This window comes from Aedes aegypti, chromosome 3, assembly GCF_002204515.2.
Source record: "Aedes aegypti strain LVP_AGWG chromosome 3, AaegL5.0 Primary Assembly, whole genome shotgun sequence".
In the NCBI taxonomy this organism is placed as follows: Eukaryota; Metazoa; Arthropoda; class Insecta; order Diptera; family Culicidae; genus Aedes; species Aedes aegypti.
This window is the reverse complement of record NC_035109.1, coordinates 141739074-141756768: the sequence shown is the minus strand read 5'-3', so window position 1 is coordinate 141756768 and position 17695 is coordinate 141739074. Positions and strand designations below refer to the sequence as shown.

The 17695-nt window shown below is 40.6% G+C and overlaps 1 protein-coding gene across 4 annotated transcripts in view; it reads right to left on the bottom strand.

Annotated features, from left to right (window-relative positions):
* Positions 1-6605: 6605 nt before the first annotated feature.
* Positions 6606-17695, bottom strand: part of LOC5567582 (fatty-acid amide hydrolase 2-A) — a 28825-nt gene continuing 17735 nt past the window's right edge. For 2 of the 4 annotated variants that reach the window (XM_001651775.2, XM_021849300.1), the window contains exons 2-3: positions 6838-8308; positions 6606-6770 (exon numbers count right to left, since the gene is read on the bottom strand). In XM_001651775.2, the coding sequence (XP_001651825.1) occupies positions 6666-6770; positions 6838-8308 (1576 nt within the window). In that variant the 3' untranslated portion in view covers positions 6606-6665. Of the gene's footprint in view, positions 6771-6837; positions 8309-8384; positions 8739-17695 lie in introns of those variants that run through there. The other 2 variants (XM_021849299.1, XM_021849298.1) reach the window with 2 other exon arrangements.

Sequence of the window (17695 nt, the reverse complement as noted above, 5' to 3'; positions counted from 1 at the left end):
CAAGCTATATATTTCGCAGTCGTTTGTATTTTTAAGATTTTAGATACTACTTTTTGTGAATGTTATGAAGAAATTTTTAAATAAGACCCTTTTTTTATATATATGTGCTACTATCCACATCTCAATATTTTTGCCTATGTTGATTATTTCTTTGGTTCTCTCTCTCTCTACAATTTCTTTCTTCATAAAAAGACTATCTTTTTCATTATTATTATTATTACACAAGTGTTCTTATGATGATATGTAGTCTTAGGCAAATTGATTACTTACATTAACCACTGTGCTCAATAAAGAAACATATCGGAAACTAGAGGTGGACGTCTCAATGGCCGACTTATGTCAAGTCACTGTTCGCATTCTAAAAGCACTTAACTAAACAAATATTGAATTAACAAGCTTAACATTGTTAGTTTATGTTTTCTACTAGTGCACAAAGCTAAAATAAAATCACTGTGGTTCGATGCCTCCTTCATCAAATTTGTGTCTTTAAAGTTCTTTGGATTTCAAGCTATTTCACATTAACAATATCCAAAAATATTCAGTAAGTATGTTTTTAATATATCACGTTTCTACAGTCATAACCGAATATATCATTTCCTAGAAGACCTGAAAATTTTCTACTCAGCCATGAAAAATGGGAGTGGTTCATCTTATGCCAAATTACCCATGGTATTTAAAGCAGCATAATTTTAATTTTTAAACATTTTATTGTGAATTTTCTTGGAAGATGGATTTGAAGGGATATTACTTCAGCTGGTTTGAAATCAGCGGTAAATTTCAAGGGGCACTCCAATACATTCAGGCGGTATGAATATCCTCTAACTCAATAGGATTGTGGCTCGCAGTTACTCACAATTCACATAAAATATCTGTGAATAGACGATTCTAGATATATCCATTACATTGAAGTCCAGTTTCGAACACATTTCTAAATATAGGTTGAAATTTAAGTAATTGAAAACTTAACCAAAATAAAATTTTCCAAATATGCATCAAAACGCCCCTCAAAATATGCTTCCCTCCAGCTCGTAGCATAAGCAACATAAAAACAATTGTCAAAAGGAATCAAAACAAACCACACACAAATCGTGGTAGTGAAAAGGCAATCTAACGTACGTGTTGCACCAACGGCAACGGTGTATACAAAAATGTCAGAGAATCAGTCGATTTCGAATACATCTCTCTCTTTCATCGACCGACGATTTGAACGGCGACTTGAGGAACGGCGGTTAAGAACCGCCGTGTCCAATGTGGAAATCTCCGTACAATACAGTACAGCAAAAAAGTAAAAATCTATCTCACTGCTAGGTGGATTCATCACAAAAATAATACTTTCTTAAGAAGGGCTTCAACATCCCGAACAACTTCTCTGAAGACACCATACCCCAACTTATCGGGTGCAAAACATTTTCGGTCACGAATTTAGACCCTTGGAAGCACTGTGCAATGAATCAGCGGCGTCTTGCATACTGTCGAAACAATAGACTCAGCACTCTCCGTAGAGCCAGAAGACGCGTGCAGAGAGTTAGATCGGAAGCCAACATTGAAAAGCGTAAGGTGATCTACCGGCTAACCAGAGCCGCATTCTAACGGGAGATAGTGATCAGTAAATTGAACTTTTACATGAAGTTGTGCCGGGAAGCTGATGCAAATCACTGTGGCAACGCATATCGAGTAGTGATGGCGAAGATCAAGGGCTCAGTAAAACCAGCTAAAATGTGCCCCAACAAGTTGAAGGTGATAGTGGACGGTCTCTTTACCATGCAAGCTTTCACCGCGTAACCGCCTACACCGTACGCTGATGTAGGTAAGGAAAATGCCGATATCCAAGTTTCTAACGCCGAGCTGATAACGGTTGCGAAACGATTGAAGGTGAACAAAACTCCCGGTCCAGATGGCATCCCTAACGTAGTGCTAAGGGCAGCAATCTCAGCGTATCCAGGTATATTCAGGAAAGCGTTGCAGAAGTGTCTAGTGGAAGGCTGCTTTTCAGACAGATAGAAGGTACAGAAGCTGGTGTTGCTGCCAAAACCGGAAAGACCGCTAGGAGGTCCTGTTGCATATTTCGCGTTTAGTATCATAAGGGCGTAACTGCAGTGATCGATTTCTCTTCATCGATTTTCTCTTTAGCTAATTTCTTAGCCGAGTGACTGTTTTTGACTCAGTAGAAAGTATACATCATCTTTCATCGTACTTCACCGGTAAGTGTTTCAAAAATCGATTGAATTTCGTGTAATAATGTAAAGAGAAAATCGATGAAGAGAAATCGATCACTGCAGATACACCTGTATGATACTCAAGGCGAGATATAGACAAATATGCATGCTGTATACTCTTGGTAAACGTCTGGAGAAGGTCATCCTCAGCAAGCTGACGATTTACTCGGAAGGCAGGAACGAATTGTCGAAAAGACAGTTCAGATCCCGGAAAAAAACTTTGACGGTGGATGCTATTTGGACGGCTATCACGTGAGCGGAGAAAGCGTCCATGTAGTTGAGGCGAGGCAATCGATACTGCGCAGTTGTAAAGATAAATGTTTAAAACGTGTTCAACTATGCCAGTTTCCGCAGCCCTACACATAATGAGGGTCCCCAATTATCTGTGTAAGGTTTTCAGCAGTACCATGAATTTGTAGTAATCATTTACAAATAAAGTAGTAAATGTAATGAACTTCGTCATTGAACCATTAGCGAAGAACTCACTGAGCTCACTTGCTCCACATTGCAGACCATATATTAAATGAGTTCCAACTAGCCTTATGGCGCTGAACCAGCCATACGAACTTTGTTGAAGCGACCATTTGACGTCCCTCGGACATCGTCCTGTCTAGTGGTTATTGAAGAATCGTTGACCGAACTTTTCCTATTCATAATTTTTGGGTCGGCAGTGCACTGCAGTGATTTGAAAGATCGCATCTGGAGGAAAGAGGATGCTTCCATCCGACGAATTGGAACGTTGGTGTGCGTGGAAGTGAAGCCTTGAGCTAGCAGAAAGTGCGTAGAAAGACATTTGTGCATAACTGTGCAGCGTACAGTGTTCAATATCAACCATCAATCTTTTTCAAATAAATTTGTGTTCGACCGTTTACGTTCCTGCTGCAAAGGAAGTCCCGGCGGTACACGTGGCCGGAGAGAGCAGCACACGTTATTCCTGCGCCCTTGGCAGGGCGTCAACAAACAACACCGGTTTCCACCGGCGAGGTTCTCAGCTCCGACGACACTCCCAGATCAGATTCGATCCGGTGACCACCAGCGTGAGAGGCGAGGACCGTATCGTTGGTGACACGGTCGTACATCGTCGATGAAAACCACAAATCTACATTGGAAGCGCCGTTGAGAACGGCAAGATGACCAACTAGCCAGCGACAAGCACCAAGTGTTCAATCCAGCAAACCGTAAATGCCCCCACGTCAGTGAACAGCGTTCAAACTGTAAGTAGCATGCATGCTTTCTTTTCCCATGTGCATATTGAGATTTGCCCCTAGCCTTAGCGAAATCAACTAGTGTGGCCGCTGAAAAATAGCCGTACCATTTGAATTCGATGTCGATAAAGCAGATCTGTAAATACAAATCTAAATACAACCAGTGTAACAATTTCTTTTTAGATCTTTGTCCAACGATGGCGATCGCCAGCGATTTAAAACAAATCGATATTGATCGCTATCGACAATCACTAACTGGTTAATCGGGATATTGAAATGAAATGAAAGTTGCATTGAACAAATCGGAGTTTAATTTACACTACAGATCATCAGTTTTTGTACAGCATTTTGTATGAGTTTTTTAAGTTTCTTTTTGAATATTTTTCTAGAAAGTTGATCCTGATTCCAACCAAGGATGTTCTCTGATTGAACGTGGCTTATTCGAAATGCTTACTGGAGTGCTAACATTGACCCTGCCTAATGGAGTGGAGAACGTCAGGTTCACAGATGACGTTATTCTTGCGATAACTGGTGAGATAGCGTATGACGCTTAACGGCGGACATAATCGAATCGTCGAAGACTGGACTCATGCTGCAATCATAAAACGGTGATGATGCTGATCAGCAACTGCAAAGCGCGTCAACATTTCGAGGCCAATGTTGGAGGACACGCAATTTCACCAAAGCGGAGTAATGGTCGATGACAGATTGAACTTCAGCAGTCACGTTGACTATACATGCAAAAAGGCAACGAAGGCAGCAAACACTGTAGCTAGGGTCAAGCCCAACATTGGAGGATCAAAAAGCAGCACGAGGCGTGTTCTGGTGATCGTATCATAGTTCTCATCGAGATAGAGAGTACGGCTTGGGCGGCAGCGCTGAGAACCATGCGCAATCGAGAGAAGCTTCCCGGTACATTTCGACTCATGGTTATACGGGTTATCGGTGGAATAATCTTCATCTCCATCACTCTGGCTGAAACAAGACATGTGAGGAACCAGTTTGCGATCATCTGCTATCGCGAACGGCTACAACAGAATTTGTCTCTTCTGGTGACTGTTAAAAGTCCAAAAGTGTGCCTAGAAATGGTTGAAATAAGGAACACGATGAAGTTTGCTTTCCTACCGAAATCTGCGCGGCCCTCGTATGAAGAAATTGCCAAATTTGTCAAAGCATTGGATGTCAGTATCGTCGAAATGGATACACTGTACAGACGAGCGGAAAACCATAGTGTTTACATGAAATTCAAGAACCGGAATTTGAACGCTTTCATTGGAGAACAAGCGTTGAAGAACAATGTACATCCACTTCGTTTTGAATATGCGAATGGGATGACAGTGGTTGTGCAAGCATCAGATGCGGAAGGCAATTATCAATACGTGCGAGTGTGTGGACTTCGATAAGGAAATATCGCTAGGAAAGTACGGAGAAGTTAAACGTGTAATACGAGAGAAGTTTCCTGTGGGCCTTGGATTGGACGTATACAATGGTGTTCGTGGGACGTATATGGACGTCAAATCTGAAATACCGCCAGCGCTTTACTTCCTTATTTGGAGAGGTGATATTTTTTACCACGGAAACAAGGAAAAGTGTTTCATTTGTGCCGAAATGGGACACCAGATGAGCGCATGTCCCAAGAAAAAAGTTCAACGTCTGAATGGTGTTTGAATGAAGTTGCAAAAGCAACGAAACTTTTGGAGATAGAGGTTTTAGAGGAGGATAATATTGAAGCGGAAAAAGTATGTGCGGCAATTCACGAAAGAGTGGATGTATCGAAATCTAAGGTCAAACCAGTGCCAATAAGGTTTTAGAGGTCCAATGGAAAGACATACACGCAGTACTCAGGGGTTGTGCAGATTGCAGTGTCAAGTCAAGGAGCATTTTGCCATCAAGGACAAAAAGGCAGCGAAACTATCTTCTATCGGTTCGAAGTCCGATGTACGAGATTAGTCTACATGTTGATATTTTTTTAGAGTTTAAATGAAATTGTATTATATCAATACAATTTAAATTAGGAATGTGGGACCACCGGCTCATTCCTAACGTATCGGTTTGAACGACCAGGAATCACGAAGGAAACGATAACTACCTGACATCGACATTTGGACGCGCAGAATCGGCACATTATCCGGTCTGTCCAAAAGTAAAGCGGACACCGTAGCTTGTTATATTCGATTGCCCACAATTCAGGGATATACGAAGCGAGTTTATGCCAGAAATCGCAAGTGCGCTAAATCCGAAGAACATCGTGCAGAACAAAGGAAATGACGTGAGAGCTCCGGGCCGCAATTGGGTTATGCTGGATTCTTCGTCGAAGACTAGATCGAGTAGAGTGGGTGTGGCGTAGTTCAGTAATAAGTCTTCGAGGCGCCTGCAATTTGGAAGTCATCCTCCATCGGAATTGCATGACCGTCCCTAGCACTTGACCGACCAACATCAAATCGGAGTAGGCTGAGTCCACCGCCGGGGACAACCTGAGTAGATTGCGGAACAGCACGGCAAAAGGTCGCTGGGGCGCCAGTTTCCCTCCGTCAGAATCTCAGGACCGACCTCGGCATTTGCCCGGATAGGATCGGTTCGGGAGATCTTCCGCCGTCGGGGAAAACTTCGTCGGAGTAGGATCGATCTATCGCCGGGAACTATTCTGAGTAGTACGTGGCGTGTCGCTGGCTGGAGTCGTCGGAGCGCCAGTGAACCAAAAGCCATCCTACACCCGGAATCGCTGGACCGACTTCGGCACTGCCGGCCAACGCAACGGAGTAAGAACAACGCATAACTTTACCGTTTTCGCGTGGTATTCCTGGAGTAGGCTAGCTTTACCGTCGGGAACTACGCCGAGTAGAATCGGTCACGACGAACCGCTGGATTTAGGTTATCAGGGCGCCTGTGAACCGGGAGATACTCCTCAACTGGAATCGTACCAAAAGGCATCAACAAGCCTTTAGCTTCCTGAAATAATACCATAAAGTAGTCTCGGGAGATATTGGACTTGTGGCCCATCAAGAATCAAGTAAGTATCTATCTCAGAAATGCTTCTTATAGCAAACACACACCGTTTTATGTCAAAAGAAACGTTTATTCAGGTCGACAAGCATACGAAAGCTACAATCAAATTCTTCGCGGTACATAAATCTTAAAGTACGGATAATTAAAAAAATACACTATTTTTATCTCATTCTTCGATCACACTGTTGTTCACTTGTAAGTTGCACTTCATCACTGAGCCTCACCACGTGGCCACTGCTTAATGTTGTTGCTGCGCTGGTGGTGGCACCCAACCGCCATACTTCCGTTCCAACTCTTGTGCCACTGCGAAAATCAAGTGGTCTTGACCGGGGCTGGCCACAATCTACGAATAGAAGAACAGAAAAATTGATCAGAATTGGATCTTTTCCAAGCAATTCATGCAGTCTTACCTGTACCCCAATGGGTAGTTTCTCGCGATCCAATCCCACCATGCAGGACGCAGCTGGGAAACCCAGGGTGTTGAACACCATCATGTAGCTCGTGTCGACCAGCTTGTGGAAGATCGAAAAATGTCGATGAGCCGTATTTGGGAACACTGGATAGATAAAGACGCCGTTCGTTCCAAGCAGATCTAGGAAATCTTTACGCAACAGCTCGGTCTGTTGATCCAGGAAGGCCAACCTTGAAGTTGGAATGTAGTTCTGGACAATGTGCTGCATAGGGCCGATGACGACCGACGGAAGATCGGAGTCGGAACAACCGCAGAAGTACTTCAAGAGCTCCTTACCTACGGTGGTATTGGGCTGGCCGTCCCGTTGTTGCGTGTAGATTGTTTCGATGTTCTTCATTCGGAGCATCTTGCAGATGGAGATGTCCAGTGCCCAGATCAGACGTTTCAGTTGGACTTTTTCGGCGTTGAAGTGGTTCACGACGTTCTGAATGGCGGCCTGGATATCCGGTTGAATAGGTTCTGTCAGACCCGTAGGGCCGTCGTTTTCCATGTAGTAATAGTTAATCTCGGTGAGGTTCACCGTAGCGTCCAGTGAAAGAGTAACTCCGGCGGGATCGCTCATGGCCTTGAGTAGCAAGGGGAGATCTTCAGCGTATCGACACATCGCACCAGGAGTGAAGAAGTTTCCCCAGGACTCGTCTTCGCACGAGGGGTTGTGACCGTAGGGGGATACGCTAAAGGGGGATGGTTTATGGCCGAAAACTCCTACGAAGGCGGCGGGAAGTCTTGATGAGCCGGCAATATCTGTGGTAACACCTATGAGGGATGCAGCCGAGCTAATCAAGGCTGCTTCACCGCCTGATGATCCTCCAACAGTGCGTTTGACATTGTAGGGGTTCTTGGTAAGTCCCGTACATTTGTTATACGTTTCCCAGCATAGACACAACTCTGGGGTATTGCTGACCAACAGAATAACTCCGCCGCTTTTCCTAATCTGTTCCACCACCGGTGAGTCCTGTTGAGCGATTCGTTTGTTCTTCAGTTTTCTACCACCGGTATTGCTCATGCCTTTCACGGCTAGACTCTCTTTGATGGTTACGGGTACGCCCAGAATGGGAGTTTCGGTCATCATTTGCTCTTCAGTGCGCAATTTCTTGGCGACTTCTTCATCGATTTGCCGGGCTTCTGCAAGAGCCTGCTCAAATCGTTCCTCAACGATGGCATTGAGGATTGGATTGACCTGTCGACAGCGTTCGATGTAGGCACTGACTACATCTTCGCTCTTGATTTGCCCCGTTCGAATCTTTCCGGCCAGAGTAACGGCCGGAATCTGCAGTAGTGGATTTTCGATCGGAGGTAATCGATGCGATCGTATCCGTGCACTGACTAGGTATGTGTATGGTATGACGAACCAGCTGAACAAGTGCATTACCCCTCGAAGCAGCCGTCGAATGGCCCAACTCATTCTCCTGTAAGAGATAGGGAAATTAAGAAGATTAGGTCATTTGATATCGACATGTGTGTTGACGTTATAATTGTACTAACGAGCTAACAGCGAGATTAAGCTGTGAGGTCGGGTCTGAATGATGCGAAATATGTGGGTCCATTATGGAACCGGGAAAACCTTACCGCTTACTTAACAAGGAACTCTGATAACAATTTAAGTATCGCCTTCTTATCAGATTCGCGAGACTTGACAAATTGTAAAGAGAAGTGCTTTTACAAACTGAATGGCTAAAATTCCATTTAGGTACTACACCAGAGTAGCATAGACACTTCAATTAAATGAACGTGATTGTCCGAATGAAGCCGGAAAGCAGCTCTCAAAAGCGTGTTTTACAGAGTTTAAGCAAATATTGGCTATTTCGTTGACTACAAAGAGCCGGTGTGACTTTGTTCAATCGATCACGTTATTGACTATGGTTACACGTCACTTATCCAACAAGTATACGACCTAATGCATTCTGCTTCTGCATATAGAGACTGACGTAAATGTAATCGACTCATAAACAATTCAGTAAATGATTCTCAACTTGCAAAGGTAATACAATCTCGTAAAACATTTAATGAACCTGATGAGCAAATTTGAACAGCGTGAGAGCATAAAATACGTAGTTAGGCTACTGGGCGTCTGAGATTTAGAATTTTGTCGATAGAAGCGTCGTCATTACGCAATTACGCGAGACGCGGCAAGTGCTTAGCGATGACGTGCTAATAATAAGTGTATGCAAAATTTTCCTCGATGACTGGGCGAAATAAATTCTCCGTCCGTGTCGTGAAGAGGGATGTGGAAGTGACTAGCCAAAGGGAGTCTGTTCAATGATTATTCAAAGAGTTAATCAATTGAATAAATTAAAATCAAAATCAGTTATAATGAATTTCAATGCTCTGGTAATGAAATGTAACCGAGAAAAGATGTTGAAGGTTTTGAGATAGTTACATTTACATTTTCATCATACATTAGTCACTGCGTTCAAAAGCATTTCAGCATTCTGAGGGGTTTTATTGGTCGTTTTTACTGCCCACCTCATCTCTATATCTTTAGTCATCTTCAAAATGCCAGATTCACTTTAGACAATGGACTTTTTTGAATTTTTTATTAACTGTTCTGCAGATTACGCTATTCAGATTCAAGCACACAATTTTCCGCATAGTGTTAAGGTGAAGATAAATCGAAGCAAAACTTCAAGAGCACAAATCTGGAGAACTGAACACCCGTTTGAGCTGAAAACTTAATCGATTGGTCACCACCAGCCAGTGACCAATCGATTATGTTTTCAGCTTAAACGGATGTTTAGTTCTCTAGATTTGTGCTCTTGGAAATTTGAGGTTTGGCTGCGATCTATCTTCACCTTAACTGATACTTATTTCAACTAAAACTTTGCATAACATCAATGGAATGAATCGTATTAAAAAAAAAAACCTTAAGTTTAATTATTTGTAGATGTCCTTGAATTATGTGTTGCAGATCTCATAATGTCATTCTGGTCGTATTCAAGCCGATTTGCTGGTGGAGTTCATGGCGAAATGTAATTAGGGATCGTCCATAAAGTACGTTACACCACTAGTAGAATTTGCGATTCATGAGAATGCTATACCCATTAGGTTGCGACAAAATTTCGTCTATCTTCCATTGATTGAAACATCAAGTGAATCGTACGAATACGATCTACATAATGGAAGCTTTTTTAGAAGTATGCGCTCTGAATTCAAGTATATCAATAGAAGGACAACACCGTAGCAACAGAGTTTTAGACAAACCAGTCTGCTCTTTTTTCCTTATGCATAGAAAAACAGCAAAAAATATGGTTTAAATGCAAGTGACTTGTACTATAAAATGTTATCTTCCATGTTACGTCGATAATTATTGTTAACATCAACTAGAAAATTGTTTTAGCAACTTATTGGAAAACCATGTTTTTCTACTAGGTCACTAACCATATGGGGCATTATAAGCCACCCTACGGGGCAGTATGAGCCACCTCATTCAATCGAATGATTTTTATTTAAAACAGTATAGAGAAGAGTAAGTGGTAAAGAGTACATTATTGGAAAGGTAATTTTATAAGCTTTGTTTGAAATTGTTGATTCTAGCGGCTTATTTTTTAAAGATACATGATACATAGTAAACAGACCATGTTATACTAGTACTAAATTGCGATACTTGGTTCAACGTATTTTCTAGCAAAATGTTCCACTTGTAATGGTGTATAAAGATGACTTTGCAGTAAAAACATAATCTGGTATGTTTAGGCAATGCATTTTTATGTTCAAAACATCGTTTGTTTTGCTTAAATCTAGGTGGCTCATTTTGCCCCGCCCTTCATCTTGAAAATAATATATTGTTTTTCAATAATTTTGTTTACGAACAAATCTAATTTCGCTCACGAATTGTTCATTATGATCAGAAGTTTCAATGGATTGGTAAAATTTACCAGAGTTATAAATATAATTGTCTTATGGGCTTAATGAAAAAACAAAATTATAAGCTTTTCATGACGAAGGACAATTTTTTTACATTTTTGTAAATATCTTGAGTGTTTAAACGAATATTCTTACGTGTTTTTAATTATGAATCGTGGTTTACGGCTAACCAGCCGAGTGGAAGTTTAACAACTACCGAAAAGCTAAACATTACATATAATTTGCAATTGGATTAGATGGACAAATTGATGTGAAGATTTGCGAAAAAGTTACACGTCTTCTCAGTGAGAATCGAACTCACGACTCCCTGATCTCTAGTTAGGGCGCGTTACCCCTACGCCATGAGAGGACTCATGAACGCAGAAGTTAACCTGAATTCGATTTCAGCTAAATAATCACGTGGTCCTTTTTCGCAAAGTGCACCTCTTTCGGAAGAATTAGATGCCCATCCAAGCACAACGCTTTCTATATATATCCAATGCCTAGCCCGAGAGCGCATTATTTTTTAGGTAATGAAATAGCACACAACACTAGCCAGCAACAATACTGGCTGAAGTTTCTATTGTGTGGGCTTCCAATGGGTCGCGACGTTCTTAAACGACCGGTTGCACTCGACTGGTTAGCCGTAAACCACGATTCATAATTAAAAACAAGTATTTATCGAGCAACGGACTTATGTTCCGACGGCCGGTATGACCTAGAGCGGCTTAAGCAACCGGATGTCTCAACTGCATTACCGGAAGATGGTGATCAGGATGAAGCCCGTTTTGAGGAACAGTGAAAGCTGTCATCAACGATGCAGCTGCGAGCAACGTCTTGTACGTGGGACGGAGTCGACGGAACGATTGGTTCGACGAGGAATGTAAGTAGATTCTGGAGGAGAAGAATGCAACACGGGCGGCTATGCTGCAGCAAAGGACCCAACAGAACGTGGAACGTTATAGACGGAAACGGCAACAGCAAACCTGCCTCTTATGGAAGAAAAAACGGCGTCTGGAGCAGATAGAACAGCCTCAAGAAACCCATAAGTTCTATCAGAAGCTCAACGCATCCCGCAATGGCTTCTTGCCGCGAGCCGATATGTGCAGGGATAAGGATGGGAGCATGTTGACGGACTAGCGTGAGGTGATTGAAAGGTGGAAGCAGCACTTCGACGAACACCTGAATGGCGCTGAGAGCACAGACAATGAAGGACGGGACCTTCGTCAGTACTGCGGGTGATGGAAACCAACCAGCCCCCACTTTGAGGGAGGTTAAGGATGCCATTAACCAGCTCAAGAACAATAAAGCTGCAGGTAAGGATGGTATCGGAGTTGAACTCATAAAGATGTGCCCGGAGAGGTTGGCCATTTGTCTACCCCGGTTGATAGGCACAATCTTGAAAACAGAACAGCTACCGGAGGAGTGAAAGGAAGGGGTAATATGCCCCATCTACAAGAAGGGCGACAAGTTAGATTGTGAGAACTTTCAACCGATCACCATTCTGAATGCTAAGTCTTTGTGTCTACTACCTGGAAAATCTGGTAAAATCAGGGAACTTTATTCAACCTGGAAAAAATCTGGAATTCTCAGGGAATTTCAATCACAATCAGGGAAATTATTTTAAGGCAGTGATTCATGGGAGAATATGCTCAATACAAAGAATTTTTGGGTCATAGCCCAGAGCAACCATTATTTGCAAGAAAATTCTCTTCAATCAAAAAAAAAAAAAAATCGGCTGCGCTGGTATTAAAACGCTATTTGAGCTGTTCGGTGAGGATCCTTTTGACTATGAAATTTCATCGACTTTCCAAAACATGATTGGCGATTGGGAATAACATAACTAGCAGGTTGCAGGTAGCAGGTTGCAGGTAGCAGGTTTATTCCCAGAGAATTGTTGTTTTTTATGCATGTCTCTTTTATACTTAATCAAAATGGTCTCTAAAGTTTTTTTTTCTCTTATCTTGCTTTCAAATAATTATGATACAAAATTTCTTCTCATTCTCAAGAACAGCTTCAGGAATTATTCCAGTGGTTTCTCCAGGGATTTCATCTAAAATACTATCATGAACTAATGCAGGCTTCTCTCCAGAAATTCTTCAAGATATTCCTCTACCAATTCTTTCAGTATTTTTTTCTAAGAATGCTTTAAGGAACTACTCTAGAATTTGCTCCAGTAATTTTCTCAGGGATTACTTTGAACAATTTTCCAAAGACTATCCTAGAACTTCCGGCAGATCTTTTTTCACTAACTTTTCAAGCGAATTCTCTAGTCGGTACTCTGAGTGATCTTCCAACGATTTTTTTTCCAATAAAATCGCAAAGGTTAATCCTAGAGGGATTATTCAAGTGAATCTATTAAGAACAGTTCAAATAATTCCTTAAAGTCGACCTGTTAAATGATTCTCATTGGTTTAAGTCCAAAAAACATTTTTTTTATGATTTTTGAGATTTTGTCACACCCTTTGGTTTAAACTCAAATTTTGGGTATATTTTGTTTTCCGTGTCTCTTCCGAAATGTCAGATAGGAACAACCCCACACGCAAAAAAATTGTGCGGTAAAAACTACCATTTTAGGGGGTTAACTTAAGCGCTCACACCGGCAATTTTCAGCAGACCAGAAATGCGCTTGATTTTACCATGTCTGTAGTCGGAATCAGATTGGTGAAAATGATTTCTGTCGAATGTACCAGTAATGTGGTGGGATGTACCGTAAACATGGTAAAATGGCATGAAATTCCATGGTAATTTTAAGAATGGGCGTAGTCAGCTAAAATAGTAGTTTGTACTACAGAATTTTTTCCCGTGCAGTGTTAAAACTGTACACGCTCGTTCAAATCTACTCAAAAGAGAGTAACTTTGACTCACTTTTGAAGTTTCAAGTTAGCTGTCAAAAGTGAGTAACCTTATTTTATCAAAGTGAGTAACTTTATACTCAACCATGAAAGAAAACGACCTTACTCACTTTTGAGTAAACACAAACATATTCGAATCACTTTGTAAACGTCAAAGACTTGTGAAAATTTGGCGCGCTCGAACTGACAAATCCTCCGTTGTGGTGAAAATTTTTCCGTCGACGTGATGTCGGACTGTTTTCAAAAACAGTCGAGACAAAAGCCGAGCCGGCAGAGCAATGGCAGTTAGTTTGCTTGAAACTTCGCTTCGGAAGTCTAACCGGCGAATAGGCCTATTCACTTGACGTCTCAAATCAGCTGATCGGGAAGCACTTTGACAGTTCTTCTATGAAAATGACAGGCCCGTGTTAGCACCGGTCCTCCACCGATGTAAACAAATGCATAGACGGATCTGTCACATGAAAAGGCCTATTCCAGATTAGTGCTGCGAAGTCAATAATCCTGATATCAAGTGAAGCGAGGTCGGAGTGAAAATGACCAAGTCCTGGTTTTGATCGAACAACCGCAAGAAAAAATATAAACAGTAAGGTTTACCGTCGTACTTTTTATTGGGCTAATTATCAATTCTTTACAGTCTAACCGGGAGGGCTACTGGCACGGTCAAACTACATCCTCCATGGTTTCATCAATCCCCCAGAGATTTATAACATCCGGGGATCCATTCCAGAGCAGCGAAATTTTCAACACAAATATCAATTTTTTTTTACTTGTTATCATCATATTCATATAGTAATGTAAGAGATAATGAATAAATGTTATGTTTTTTGTATATTTCTCCTGATTTTATGAATAACATAATAAATTTATTTCCAAAAATATTATTTCCTGAAGTGAGTGACATCTACTCACTTTCGCAAATTTCAGATCAAACGAAGTGAGTAAGTGTTACTCCCATATTGACATTTGACAATGTTACTCTAAAGTGAGTAACGATGGTGTTACTCACTTTTGAGTAGTTCCACTTTGTTCCGAAGTGAGTCGAAATCTACTCACTTGTGAGTAGATCTGAACGAGCGTGTAAGCCCTGTGGCATTTTTGTTTGGTTATTTGAACTAGAAAAAATTGCTAAAGTAGTTGCAAGAGCATGCTTTTTCGTATAAGCCATTTTATGAGACGTTTCGAATCATATGGTTTCCGTTTGTTTACCAGCTTTGAAAGTTTCTGGCGGGCCGATGTATTTACGTTTCTTCTAGCGTTACATTTGGAAGGAGCTTATTCAACAATGGCGCTGGTGGCACTGAAACAAAGTTTTTAATTTTCGCATGTAAAATTGAAATCAGCAAGCAGGGAAGGTATTTTCCATTTACAGGTAACATAATACATGTAAGCCAGGCAGTGATGGAAAGTGGCGAACGCTTCATCTGAACTGGAACAAAACCAAAACCGAACGCTCCCGAGCGTCAAAGCGCTGGCTTACTCGCATCTGTCGACTCCCGAGTAACTGAAGCAAAAAGTGATTCGCGAACGTGTTCGGAGCTGCTCAGAGTTATATTGTGCTTTTGGGAAAAAAGGTGCTTACCCTCCGAGATTTATGGTTTGCAAGGGCTTTTGACTACAAAATAGTAGTTTACTATCGATATGATGGTTATACAATTAATTTGTCTATCAAAACCATAATAAATCACACCTTGCTCGGTTACTCGCGAGTAAACGCTCGCGAGCTTGTTGCTACTTCTTTTGACATGTTCTCCCGAGCAGACGGGTGCGGGCTTACTCACACCTAGCCAGATCCCGAGTCTGTGATGTTTGTTATGCGTTGGTATACACTCGTGAGCTGCTTCGTGATGCGAACTATTCCAGCACTGAAGCCAGGTAGAAACATGCGCTGAAAGAGACGGGGACGTCATCGCCAACAAAAATGTGACCAGCGCCATTCAGATATCATGCTAGTTTTTTGAACAACAACAATGAGCGGCCCGCCGGAAAACGTCAATCGAACGTCTCGTAAAATGTCTTATTATTAAATAAAAACAAGAATTCATTAAAAATTTTAGGACCCAATAACTCAAAAAATTCCCATGGAATATATAAAAGTTCATTTGGGGTTCCACACCAGTTAAAACAACAGCAAAATTTTTTTCAAAAAATCCTCCTATCATTCCTAAACATTTGTAAGGGATTTCGTCCTATATTTTTCCAGGAGTTCCTTCACAAAATCCTGCGGGATATTATCCAGTGATTGATTTTTTTCAATTATTTTAGCAATAATCTAGAGAATCTTGTAAAAATTCCCCAAGAGTGAGTTCTTCTAGAAATCCTTATTCATCAAAGGTGACTCAAGAACTTACACAAGTTTTAACATAATTTACCCTAGATTTGAATTCGGAACGACGTACACGATTTTTTTTCAGCAATTTCTTAGCTTTCTGAAAAATTTCATCCACGTTTCCTTGGAGAAATACATAAGAAACTCCTGGAAGAATGCTTGATGTATTTTTTTTCGATAATTTCCTTGAGAAATCTCTTACAACTATTGGATGACTTCTGAAAGCAATCTTAGGAGCAATCTCTGGAGTAATTCTTGAAGGTATTAGATAAATTTCTAGTTAAAATCTTTAGAAAATTCTGAAGGACAATTTTGTAGAAAATATAGAGAAATTCATGTATACATATAGAGTATCTGCTTTAAACGGTAGTCTTGGAGGATGTTCTTGATAAACCGATAACAGAATCACCGGATAATTTAATGGAGGACTGAGGAAATTCTTGGAAAAATATCAGAAATAACATAAGAAACAAATCCTGTTGGAATCCCTAAGGTATAGCTTGTGGTATTTTTTTTTAAATGCAGGTTTTATTTTGACATATACAATTTTTTTTTCAGAAATTCGTTAGGAAAATTCTTGGAGAGATTTCATGAGAAATAATAACAAATTAAACTTCTGAAGAAGCATAGCATAGCATAGCATAGCATAGACTGACTGCACATTAGACCTGTTCATATTTAAAAAAATGTCTGGAAATCTTTCGGTCAAGCAGTATTCGGAATTCTCATGCTAAGAACAATGTCTGGTCAAATTTTCAGCTCATTCGATAAAGATTTCAGTATGCTTCAAGTTGAAAATGTGTTTTTGGGCTTATTTCAAGGTTTGAAAAATCATAACTAGCATGTGGAAAATCAAAACCACTTGCTATTACCACTATTTGAAAGCTAATTCTATTGTGTCAAAGTTTGTCGAACACGCTAACAAGATCAAATTGAGTTTTAACATTGTTTGATCCAAATTTGTACCCCGCTGTACCCAGAAACAGTGCCGTAGCGTGCGGTTGGCCAGGTTGGCACCCGCCAAGGGCGCCAGCCTTCAGGGGGCGCCAAAATGAAGACCTGGCAACATTTTGGAAGAAACATATCTAACGAAGTCGTGGTCATAACAAGACATAATTGAAGAAATTCGAAGTTCATTTTTGTTTGTTCAAAGCATCTCAAAAGATTGCAGAATTCATAATTTGAATAGTCGCATAAGAAGTTCTTGAAAATATCAACATTTTCTTCGCACATTTTTCAATTCCAAAATTAACCCAGTTAGACTTTAAGCATTCTTTTTTAGAGATCTGAAAGCCGTTAAAACTGTTTTACACATAAATCTGATTTGTGATGTTCAATTTGAGATTCAACATGTGATTAAACTGTTTTTTTTTTATCAATTAGCTCAATTTTATTAGGCATTAGATAAAAGCTTCATCCAGTACGCTTTCTATACTACTTAGCATGCTAAATTACATTTCACTAAACTTTTTTGGAAATTTCGTCAAACGCAGTTTTGTTGTATCATAGGTTTCGACAAAATTATTAAAAAGATATTCAAATAATCTTGAGTACGAATGTAATACAATACCTACTGGACGTGAATTCTGGGTAGAAATTATGTGTGTATTTCAGGTAGTTTTCTTCTCAGTAATGGTATTCCTTCTTATATGCGGCTTAAAAAAAATGTAAAAAGATGTTTATTTTTTCTAAAAATTCGTTGAACGACAAAAAATGAATTTATAAAAATTATACTTTGTGATTCATTTTTACGGGGTCCTAGATAAAATTGT